The sequence below is a fragment of the Numida meleagris genome, chromosome 1, assembly GCF_002078875.1.
Source record: "Numida meleagris isolate 19003 breed g44 Domestic line chromosome 1, NumMel1.0, whole genome shotgun sequence".
In the NCBI taxonomy this organism is placed as follows: domain Eukaryota; kingdom Metazoa; phylum Chordata; class Aves; order Galliformes; family Numididae; genus Numida; species Numida meleagris.
The window spans coordinates 78035995-78048321 of NC_034409.1; the positions used below are offsets into that span (position 1 = coordinate 78035995).

The following is a 12327-nucleotide window of genomic DNA, read 5'->3' on the forward strand; positions in this document are numbered from 1 at the left end:
ATGGGTGCTTAACATTTAGGTTTTCCCTTCCGTGAAAGGCTGGAATTCCTGTGAATGGCCAGAAGAGGTGCAAGGGAGGGACTGTATCTATATGGGGTGGTGGTGTTTAAAGCAGCAAGTTTACCTTTATGCTGTAAGCTGCGGGTTGCTATCACTGATCCCTATTTTTTTTTTCTGGGAAGCCCTGAATGCTAACAGTGTGCTAATGAGTACGATATCTGTCTCTAGGCCTTTTAGGATTATAAAAATTGCAGCATTTTACAAACACAATCCTCCAAGCTGCACGTGCGTGCTATCCATCAGTAGGGATTGGAGCAGGACACGGCATCTGAACTTTCTGACCCACACATTAAGCCAGCAGAGCCACAAGTATTTTGCAGTCACTCATGAACTAGGACTAACTGGGTGATGGTGGCTGTTGGGAGAGGGTTTCTTTCTAACCTAGATCCACCCATGCTGGAAATACACTGTGTCTGGCAGCAAGAGAGAGACTGGGGTTGGACTTCATTCACACCACAGATGTAAATGAAGAAAAACTGATCGCTGTTGACATTTCTCTCTGCTTGAAATTGCTTGCCCACAAAATGGACTTTTCACGCGTGGCTAGCTATTAATGACTGACATGGGCAGATTCCCAGCCCTGGCCTCTGTAGTTAAGCCCTTTTTACTTGTTTTTCCTTTAAGCACTGGTTTATTTCAGTGATGGCTTGGGGCAAATACAGGATAATCTAGGAATTAACCTTTATTCTGTAAATGACTGAATCATCTTATTTCTGTGGAAGGAAGTTATTTCTCTGAGCCCTAGAATAATATCTAACATTCTTTTGGCGGCAGCAAGACAACATTAAAAGGAGCCTTGTGACTGACAGCATTTGAAATGCATTTTTGGAGGAATGGGTGAGGCAGCTCCAGGAATTTGTAGAGAAGACCTCAGATGGAAAGACTGAGGTCTTCTCTCTGCCTATGTGTGACTGCTGCCCTGTGCTGGAGTGCAGCCTTTTGCAGGTGGTGGGAGACGGACGGGATAGTGAGACTTCATTCTGCTCTGTGGAAATTCTTGACGTTTCTCGAGGTGACAGCCTGAGCCCTTTCTCCAGAGAGCCCCAGTAGTGCAGCAGTTGAGTGGAGGTGTCTAGCCATTCAAGCTGTTCAAGTGGAAGCAGGAAGAAGAGGAAAAAAAAAAACGGAGGCTTTATCATAGCCTTCGTGGCTTCTGCTGGAAACTAGTTCCTTTCTTCACTGTGTTAATGACCCCGTGCTCCAGCTCATCACTGTGCAAAAATCTTTGCAGAAGCATGGTAGAACAGAGAAAATTGTGGAGGCAGCAGAAGAAAGGAGAAAGCTGTAAATGTGAAACATACAAGAGGAGAATTTTTATGCCAAGAAATTTGGATCTACCTGTGCTGCTTCTGTCTGTGTATAATGCCAGAATTTGTGATGATTGTCATTATCTTCTTTTTGCAACCAGAGAGAAGAATGGGGCATATTGAGCTCAAGCATTTGAGCATTTGAAGGTATCACCTTCAAAGAAGAATAAAAACAAAGTGCAAAAATGAGCATTACCTTTAGTTGTGAGAAGATGGTTGCTGAAATTGTTGTTGAAATGGGTCAGTATTTTATCCCTGAAAGAATGCTGCCTTTCCCTCAAAAATATGTCCTCTCTGAAGAGGACCAGAGGTACACAATCTTACGTAGTTGCAAGAACCAAGTCATAACCTTAGTGTATCAAAAGAAAAATGTAGCTTTCTAGATTCTTGAGTTTCATCTGCTTTGAGCATCTTCTTCAAAGTGCCTTGTTGAGACTTCAGTCAGTTTGGAAGGAAAAAAAGAGCAAAATCCAGCATGCTCTTTGCCAGGGAAACTCCAAGAACATCTCTTCTGAACTATATGCAGGTGATACTTCTACACTTCATCAGGTATATATTGATTCTGATATGCTGCTGGGGACTGCATGGAACTTTTCACCTCCATTTGCTCTGATGCAGTTCAGGAAGTTTCAAATCCATAATCCTTTAAGATCCAGTCATTTTGTGATTGTGATTATTTAAACAAATACAACAGAAAGATCCAGATTAGGGTTGATAAATAGCTGACATAGCTCTAGAAATCTGGGTGGGGGCAGAAGAGAATGTGTGTGGGGAGATGGTTATCCTAGTCCATTGTAGCACAGTAAGGTAGCGAGCCAGAAATAATCTTGCTTTGGTGGTTTTATATCAACTGCAGCATTAGCATAGCTTTGAGGAGTTGGGGTACAACCTCAGAGAGAAGACGTGCGTCTTCATGCATCAGCTTAATTGGATGTGGTTTAAAGTTACAAATCTGATGATGTCGTGGCAATCTTTAACTTTGAGCAACTGTATTTATTCAATATAATGAACAGATTCAGAGGCAGAGCTAGGAAAGTTGTCTTCAGAAGGAATAAACAGATTTTTGTTACATTAGGTTTGCATCAGTAATTATTGAAAGGCTGAAGTGCACTGGTTGCAAATCAGTCTTCTGGGACTGTGCATTAGCAGCCCCTTGCATTCTGGATTTTAGATAAATCAAACTGCAAGAGAAATCTGCTGAAGGATCTTCTCACGGTGCCATTTTTGCTGCTTCTTGAAGGAGTGTAGTGTGCCCCACAAGAGCTCCGTGTTTCAGATAATCTGGGTCCTCTCTCGTGGAAGGGCTGGTGCTGAAGGTTGACGCTGCCTTCAGCGCTCTCTGGGCTGAAATTCTCAGTTGGTGTGTAAACTAAATCTTTCTCCTCCCATCAATAGAGGTGGGAGAAGAAGGAGGACTTCCTCTTTGAGTCTTGGACTTTTCTCCAATGTCACTCTTGAAAGACAAAGATGAATGAAGGATGAGCACGAGCTTGATGTTTCCATCCACCCTGTGTTTTGGTCATGCACTGTCAGCTTGTCTCTTCAGCATGTTTTGAAATGGTTTTAGCCTGCATTATATCTAGCTGTGCGCTTTCTCTCTTACACTGTGTAGGACATCTGTCACTGTTCTTTTCACTAAGGATTCCCTTAGTGTAATCCAGGTTTTTTTTTTTCAGTGTATTTGTGCACGGGTAATTAATGACCCACTTCGATGTGAAATGGCTGTTACGTATTTAAGAAGCATACAGTGAAGTAGTACAGTACAAATTCTTGACGTATTCATTGGAGAGAAATGAGTTCTTAAGAGCATCAGTCTGTGACATGAGCATCAGAAGCTCTCTTCCCTGCCACATCCACTTGAGCTGTTGTGACTGTTTGAGTATTCCGTTTTCACCTCCATCAGGAGTGATGATTGAAAGTCTGGTTGGTTTTAAGGTGTCTGAGGCGACCGACTAGGATGACAGTTGCTCCATTCAATCTTTTTCCGGGATGCTAGATGTAGGTTACTGTGTAACTGGTTTATGGTTATCCCTGATGTTAGCACCCCTTGAAGCACTGTCTGTGGAGCCACAGCAGATGGTCGGGGTCAGAGCCGAAGGAGACAGATCTGAGTGGAAGGCATCAGAGTAGGCACAGATTGTGCTTCTGCTGGGCTGAGGTACCAGGGGATAAATATAACCTCAGCCTTGCTTTAGAGTAGCTCCTGATTTTTTTCCCAGTGTTTCCAGTCAGCATACACATGTTATCTTCAGAGCATGAAGCAATAACTTAAGAGTGTATATGTGTATTTTAAGGAGCTAGTAGAGGGATTGCTAAAATAGTATTTACACATACATGCTTAGTACATTCATATTTCTTCAGTAATTCCCTGAGATAAGAGGTATTATTTCCATCTTACTGGGATAAATGGAGGAAAAAATTATTTATCTTGCTGGTGGAATTGAGTTGGAGATATGGGAAATGCTTGTGTTACTTTCAGCCATGTAGTACTATTGTTTTGCAGTGTAAAATCCACCTGGAGAAACGAGAAGTGTTTCCGTGACTGATGGATCCATCCCAGCTTCGTCATGATAGTTGAAATCTGTTGTGGGTTTTAAGGTACTGAGGTGATAGCACTGCATGAGAGGTCGTATGCAGGTGGTTGGATAAGAGGAGAAGACAAGGTCTTCCTGTCCATCAGAAGTCAGAGTTGTACCATGTGTCACAGGAACCCCAAACACAGCTGTCCTTTCTTCTTAGTAATTTTTAATAAGGAAATGAATAGGTGGAGATCATTTAAGCTCCCGTTCCTGCCAGAAGAACTCTTTTCTCCATTAGGTGCAAGGTGTGTTGGTGAGGTTACATGGTGAATCCAGTATTCGTCTTTTGCAAATTCATTCCGTGGGATTTCAGGAGAATTTCAGGATTCTTGCCGAGTTCCTCGATCTTTAGTAGTAGTGACAAGCACTGTATGTGACCCTCTGATACTTAGAATATGACACCCATGTTTCAACAACAGCACCTCACAAAGTATGAGCTTTGAGCATCTGTGTATGAGAATGTTTTTTAGCTAGAGTTTCTTTCCTAAAAACTCCTGAAGTTTTCAAGGTTAAATGAAGCTGGTAGGACTAGTGAATATCTGATCCTAGCTAGTCAGGTTGCATGATTTGCAACCCTGTGATCCAAGTTAAAGGTGAAATACCTTCTAGTTTTAAAACTACAGATGCAGTAAATGAGGAAGGAAAAAGCAGTGTGCGAGTATAACCACAGGAGAAAGGTGTATTATAGCAACAGCTGTGGAATAAAATGTAACAAACATAGCTGTGCTAGTTCTCCTTGCTCGCTTTCATTCATACCTGCAATTCAACATTTCACTCATTTTTTCTGTTAGGCTAGAAGCTCCCTAATTTGTTTAGGGCTCAGTTGCAGTGGGTATTTGCAGTAAGATCCTCAGTTTACTATGTATATAATGAATTGATTTTATCTAAACAGATTTTTCAAGTTGATATAAAATAGGAAAAATAGCATTGCTGTTCTCTCTGCCTACATCTAGTTAAACCTTGGTTGAATGAAACTGGGAATTGAGTTCCCATCTCAATTACACGTCTTTTTTGTTGGCATTTCAAGGAGAATGGTGAGGGAAATGCTTTTCTATCATACACCTGTTTCACAGCATTGTACTGGATCTGACTGTGGTGGAATTCACTTGATTTCCACCTGTGAGCTTTTTCTTTTCTTCTCATCGTATTTTCTCCTGCTCCTCTTCCTTTGAGGAGGGGGATGAGGGAGCACTGTGTTGGAGTTCAGGTGTCCATCAGTGTGTTGGAATTCACTTGGGCGTTAGTCTGAAGGATGGAGGAGACAAAGTGTTATGTTTGCTTTTACATTATTTACATTATTTTTACAGTATTCAAGGAGAAAGCCTTTAACTGTTTTGCCTGGTACCTTGTATAACTGTAAGATCAGAAAATAAAAATGCAAAGTTAATGTTTTCTTGCTTTTTACCACTGATACTTTACTAATATAAGTAGATAATTCTTGGGTTTTGCAGAGTTTTTGCAGATCTTTGTTTTTGAGGGAAAATGCATTCAATGATGTTGATACTTTCAGTGGTAAAGTAATAGGGAGAAAGAGTAATCAACATGTGATTTTACAGGAAGAAAACTTGCATCTTTCCAACTTCCAGTTTTCTTTGGCTCAGTTTTACCATCTCCTTTATATGAAATCTATGGAATTCAGAACAGTACTCTAACGTCTTGAGAAAAGAGTTCCTAATTGTTTGCGTTTCTCCTTTTTTTTTCCCAGAACCGAGAGCTCCAGATTATGAGAAAGCTGGATCATTGTAACATTGTCCGATTGCGTTATTTCTTCTACTCCAGTGGAGAGAAGGTAAGAATGAAAAATGGGCATGTGCTTCCTAGTACCCATCTGGGCCATAATGAGCTGTTTGAATTTCTAGAGACAAGAAAGAATGTGAAGATAGTGATAACGCTGAGAAGAAGCTGTAGTGACGCTGAACAGGTTTTTTGGAGCAGATCTTCATTGTGGAAGTGTGGTGGTCCATGAGGAGTAGCGTTATTAATGTTATTAACAATAGTGTAACAGATTTATATACGCTCTGCCTCTTTTTTTGGTGAAGCACAGCAGGGCTTCATTTGCACGTTTTACTGCTACCTTTCCTGAACTATAGACATGTTTTCTAGCATTCAGCCTTAAGCACTCTATATTTATAGAGCTTACATGATGTTTCCCAGACCCAGTCTCTGGATGCTTCTGTACCCCTTCCCATGATTTGTCAGAATGCTTATGCTCCAGAAGGAGGAGCAGATTCATAGAGTCATAGAATATCTCAAGTTGAAAGGGACCCATAAGGATCATCAAGTCCAGCTCCTGGCTCCACACAGCACCACAGAAAAACTAAACCCTATGTCTGAGAGTGTGATCCAAATGCTTCTTGAGTTCTGGCAGCTTGGGGCTGTGCCCACTGCCCCTGGAAGCCTGTACATATATATATATAGAGAGAGAGATAGATACATGTAGTTGTGTGTCCACAATGCTCTAAGGTACTGTATACCTGAGCTGACAGCAATGGGAAGACTATTAACTGCTGCTGCCATGCAGTGGATTGGCAGAATGGGAGAGGCAAAGCACTTCATAGCCTTCACCCCTTGTCTGCAGGGTTTAGGAAAGGAGCTGGCACCCCCAAGGTGACTTGGTGACAGGTCTCTGCAGTCTTATACAGTGCACAGAGGGAGAACTGTAGAGGAGCTTGCTTCTGCCTATGGAAAGCTTGCAGAACCAGCCTGCAAGAGTCAGGGAGAAGTCTGATATTCTTTCCTTTTTTCTTTTTTTAATTTTTTTTTAAACTTGGTCATGTATTTACCATGCTTGCTAAACAAAAGTAAAGGAATGATTTCCAGGTTTTTATATGTCTGTTGTTCTTTTGGTGGTAGTTTGCTGGAGGTGGTTTTTCAAGTGTGTAGTGATCATTTGGTGTATAATCAGAAGTTTTTCAAGTAGCCTGAGTATAAGAAGAAAAATACCATGAAGAAGGACTTGGTTATGGGCTCTGTATTTAACCAGCTTGTAACTTGGCCAGAGTGAAGTAGAACTTCATGAGACAAGCAGAAGACAACTGCCTTATCTAATGTCTTTCAGAAATCTTCTGCCAACAGTGGAAATGTCAGAACTTCAGAATACTGTTCCAGGAGTCTTTGTCTAACAATAACTTAAGTAAAAGTCTTTTGTAAATCTTTAACTTGATGTTGAGCTTGAGACTGGATTTTCTGCTTAGCTCTTTCAACTCCACATGGCTAATTCTTGGCAAAGCTAGTTTTCTTTTTAATAGTGCACTCTCTGTCCCTGACAAATGAATCTTAATGCTCTGGGGAGTAGTTTTCTTTCTCATTCTTTTCTGTTCTTCTCTGTTCATGTCTCTGCTCTGTGCCTTTGAAATTTCCACTACCACCTGCAAAATGGGGCAAATGGGAACCAGTCCCTAGGGTGAAGGTACACCCAGCACCAACATCAACAGCAGCGTTCAGGTTGCAAGGTCCCTTTGCAGTTCTGAGCAGAATGGTGCATAATTGGCTTGTGAGCATTTCCATGCTGGCAGCAGTACATGGAGCTAACTGCAGATTAGTTTGTCATCTGCTGTTTGGGAAAAGCTCTAGATAGCAGCAAGTCAGGGTTCTGAAGTGGTGAGTGGGGCTTGCCACTCTTGTCTGTTTTCATATAGAATTTAGCATAGATTAAACACAAATTAAAACCTGCCTATGACAGAAGTGTTTCACATGCAACTAACTGCTGATCTCTTTAATAAAACAGTTTGGCAATGAACTTAATTTTGATACCTACATACCGAACATTTTCATGCTGCCATGATAGTTCAACCTGTTGGTCCAAACTGGGATGCTTGGACTTCTCTCTGCTTACCTCCCTGATGCTTGACACCAGGGACTCTAAGCCCAGAGGTTTTTGTTTCTTTCTTTGTTTAATTTTTGGTTGGTTTTTTTTGGCTCTTTTTTTGGTTAATAACTGAAGCTTAAATTTATGTCCAAATTCTGTCTATTTAGACTGGTACTCTTTCAAGGCCTTGTGCTGAATAGTCACTTCAGTTTATTTTAGGCACTAGGCATTTTTGGGAATGAGGCAGCCTTAAAACTGTCTTTATTCTTGCAAAAGAAACTATTACATTTTTTGTTAGAAAACTTGAAGCAACAGAAAATAGATAAAATATAAAATAAATTCCAAGTAACACTTGATAATAGGACTACTCTTCAGCTGCATCAAATCTGTAGCTAGTTTATAGAGATTCAGAGTGCTCTGTACACTCTTTTAGAATCTATCCATTGAACTGGTTAAAGTGTTTGAACTCCCTGTATTCTTTTCTTGTAATGAACTTCTCATTTTTATTTCTTCCATTTGCTTATATTGCTTTTGCCGAAAGCAATCTTGCATTAGCAGCAGGGAATTCTCATATTAAACATCGTTTGGACTGGTTCCTTCTCCTTTGTTTTCTGTGTCTATGTGAATCCCCAATTTCTGAGCATCTTTGGAGTTGTCTTACCTTTATATAGGTATACCTTACAAAGATGTTTGCATGCATATATGTGCGTGTGTGTATATGCTTACTTATATATATATATGTATGTATATTTATACATTTATACCTTTACGTATATAGGTTTGAGTACTGACTACATTATTAATCATGTTTGACTAATAATTTCCAGTTTAAGATTACTCACAAAGAACATATAATATACATTAATAAGATGTATTAAGCTGACAGACGTGGCATTCAAGTTACTTCTGTAAACTCTATCTTCCTCAGTTCCTTCTTCCTGTAAGTTTGCAGACGTTCATCAGACCTGCTGGATAACTCAGCTCTTCCAGAAGATTACTTTACGAATTTTCCAGAGTAGATTCTGATTTCTTTTTTTTTTTCTGAGGCTTTATGAGATGACTGATAGCAGAGCACTGACTTTTGTCACTGTAATGTGCTTTTAGGTGATCTAAAACCTGTAATTATGAGTAGTGGAAAGAAATGGAGGGGAGGAAAGAACAACCAACTAGTAGATTGATTTGTGGAATGTTCTTTTTATGGAAGTAGCAGCAAGTCTTCTCCATGTGTAGTTTTCTGATTTCTGGTTTTCTAGATATTTCTTGATGAAAGTGGGCGGGTTTGTAGGGCTACCCAACTCTGCTGTGGTTGGTTTTAGTTTTGGTATTCTTGAACTAGAGACCTAGTTTGGGCAGCTTACCTCGAGGAGATCAGACCATATTAGGAAGTCGTATTTTATTTGATTTTGGTTCCTTTTCCTTAATTTCAGGGTCTGCTTTGCATGTAACATGATAGATAAATGTCAGTGTTGTCATAGTGAAGCATGGAGTAGTCTTATACCCTGCCCTCCTTAGGTTTCAGGGGCACAGAGCTTTTGAACCACACTCTAAGGTGGGGCGGATGTGGATGCTCTGCACACTGCTCCCTCTGGCTTCTGTGCTGAAAGTATTTCCTGATGTTTTGTAGCCTGAGCTAACTTTAGATCAGTGGCTGCTGAATTAAAATCTTCAGCTTGGTAAAACCTGAAATAAGAGTTCCTAATCCACGTTTTTTTTCCTCTGTATTTCTGATTCGGATACCTCTTCGTGGTATTTCCTAACTGTCAGGTTCTCCTGTGTGGATGTTTTTGAGTGTTTAATTGATCGGATCCATGCCCAAAAGAGGAAGAGAGGTCACTGGAAAGATTTCTTTGTGCATCGAATTGTATAAAAGTAAACTAAATACTGGTTTTGTTGGGTAATTGCATCTCTGGTTATGTAGCTTTTTTCTTCTCTTTAAGGTGGCTTGTTATTCAGAGTCGTCAAAGTGTATATGAAAGATCATAAATATGCAATATGCTGACTCTTTTCTGTAGGCTGAGCTTGGCCCTTCTGCATCTTTTAATTGATTTTTAATCTTATTTAGCCTTAGCGTAACAACTTGCAGCTGAAAGTCCATGCAAACTCAGGGTAGAAATTTTCTCCCATAGATGGAGATTTAAAATAAATGTGAAAGGCATCGTGCAGAGCAGTATATAGGTGCAGCTCAGTGTGCATCTCAAATGTGCTTTGGCAGCAATTTACTAAGCTACAATGAAGAAATTTGGAAGAAGGGAGTGACCGGCTGATTTGAAAGTTTGGGCCTTGCTGAACAGCTATTATTTCTCCAGGTTCACATCTCTGTTAGGAAGAGATGCATCCACAAACTTCAGAGGCATGAACGTCACCATCCTTCCTTGCAGAAATGACCAAAAAAAAAAGAAATGTTTTTATGCAATACCCTCAAGTGACAGAGCTTTGAGCCCAACTGCAAATGGACAGAGCCTGTGTGAATGCTTTGCACGAGCCCAGTCAAGTGCTGAAGGGCCATTGCTACAGATGAATTTAGTCACTGTGATCCATTTAATCCTTGGCAGATCTGCTGTGCTGTCAACAAAGGAGCAATTAATGCCAATTATGATGAGTTCGTGATGTTGGTATCTCTAGTCCTTGCCTGAGGATGCTTGTTTCAAAAAGGGCACCAGTCATCAGATAATGATTATCAGTTACTGCTGCTGGGGCTAGCAACATGCTGGGAATTTCCTTAGCTGTAGCTAGGAGCAGTCTCTGGTTTTGAGCAAATTTTGTTACTAGGAATTGCAGTTACGCCTCTCTGCAGCAGGGCTTTGCAGTAGGCAGCAGGATCCTCAGCATGGTCAATGCCTGCTGTGGAAATGTGAAGCTCTGATTTCACTGGGTCTGTTAACTGTCCAGTATGCCTGCTGAGTCACTTTTATCTTCTCAGGTAATTCTTCCACCAGTTCTAGCCACTTCCTCTTATTTTCCTTCTTGGGTGGCTGCTAGGAGGCCCTTCTCTTTCTCATGGCAAGGTATGCAGGACAGCCCAGTCAGCCCAGCTTTCTCCACTAGTTTTCATCTTTCTACAGATTGGTTGCCAGCCTATGGCACAGTGTCTGAAAGATGGCCATGGATCACCTGTGTCAAAGATCACAAATCAGTTCCACCTTTTAGATGCTGGGTGGCTCCTTCCAACTTCATAGAAATATTTTTCCTTGGAATTAAAGCAAAAATCCTAAGGACTTTATGAGGTGTAGAATAAACAAGATAGGCAGGGGTTCCCAAATTGTCCTGAAGAGGGACCTTTTTCTTTAATGTAGTCTTTTTTTTGTGGGAAAAACTATGACAGAAAACTTGTAATAAAGGGAAGAAGTGTTGCATTAGAACACAAGACATAAAACATCACCTAATAACGTAGCCGCTTCGAATGATTAAACAACTATTTTAGAGTTAGATCCAGGAAAGATCTTAAATATGAATTATGTTGATTGGCCTGATTTCTGTCCTTATGCTGCCATCGCAGCTGGTCTGGAAGGCATCTCCTGTCCCAGAGTATATCTTGCTGAAGAATAATGAATATTATAGGCCAGTTTGGGAATCTTCTGACAGTAGGAACAGGAAGCATGGGACCCATTTAATTTCTGAAACTGCCATAGGCACTGAGGGAATAGAGAAGAAAATACTTTACCCAGTATTTGCAATACTAATAAAAAATAGAGGTTTGTTTCTGAAATGTGGTTGTAAACTGCAAGTACAGGCATGCTCATGTGGCCACTGGATGTCACCATTCCTTCATACAAATAAGGTCATTTCCATCATTTTTTGCATTTAAAAATTCTTCCAGGCTGTCATGGCTACTAAGTAGTTAGAGTTGGAAGCCTGAAATTTCTTGCTTTGTCGATGAAAGCAGCTCCAAAGGCTTTGTGTCTTCAAAGTACTATGGCAGCCTTTAAGATAAGAGGAGAAAGGTGTGTCTCTTACTGGGCTTGGTAAGAGCGTGTGAAATATGTGCTGGTTGTAGCTGTAAGAAAAGGTAAAATAGCCTATTTGAAAAAAAAAAACAGTTAACTTCAGAGTGTAGTTCTGCATTTAGGATTTCTGAATGCAAAGTTAGTTTAAGAAGTTCCTGTGTTGTTTATTTCTACTCAGTGGTGCTCATGCAGTTGATCACCTGAAGACTAGCGCAGAGAAATGAGCTGGGATTTGAAAAAAAGGAAAAATAAAGGGAGGTGAGGAAAAAATACCTGGAAACCCCATGATTGCCACCACATTGTTGCTAACCTGACTGATGGAGGCTGAAATGAGCATGTTCATTACTCTTTCCAGATACTGACCAGTAAATTAGGTCACCATGGAAGAGAGAGCACCCGAAGTAAATAGTTTCTGTACTTTTTATTGTGTTACATGATGCCCAGCCATTCTCCGTAGAATCAAGGGAGGACTGCCAGTTCATGAGAACTTCTGACGTTGTCCCAGATACCGACGTATTCTTCAGGAGTACGCCCTGTGATGCTCTCTCTTCTTACCATCGGCCTGTCCTTTGGCATTTAAGAAACTGCTGGCTTCTGTTGTCGTGTTGGTGGTGAATAAGGGACGTACT

General features: G+C 40.7%; 1 protein-coding gene across 1 annotated transcript in view; it reads left to right on the forward strand.

The window, feature by feature from the left end:
- The window catches only part of GSK3B (glycogen synthase kinase 3 beta), a 139913-nt gene that overhangs the window by 71724 nt on the left and 55862 nt on the right, over nt 1-12327 (forward strand). Inside the window, exon 3 of the mRNA XM_021397548.1 lies at nt 5652-5735. Within this exon, the coding sequence (XP_021253223.1) occupies nt 5652-5735 (84 nt within the window). The remainder of the gene's footprint in view (nt 1-5651; nt 5736-12327) is intronic.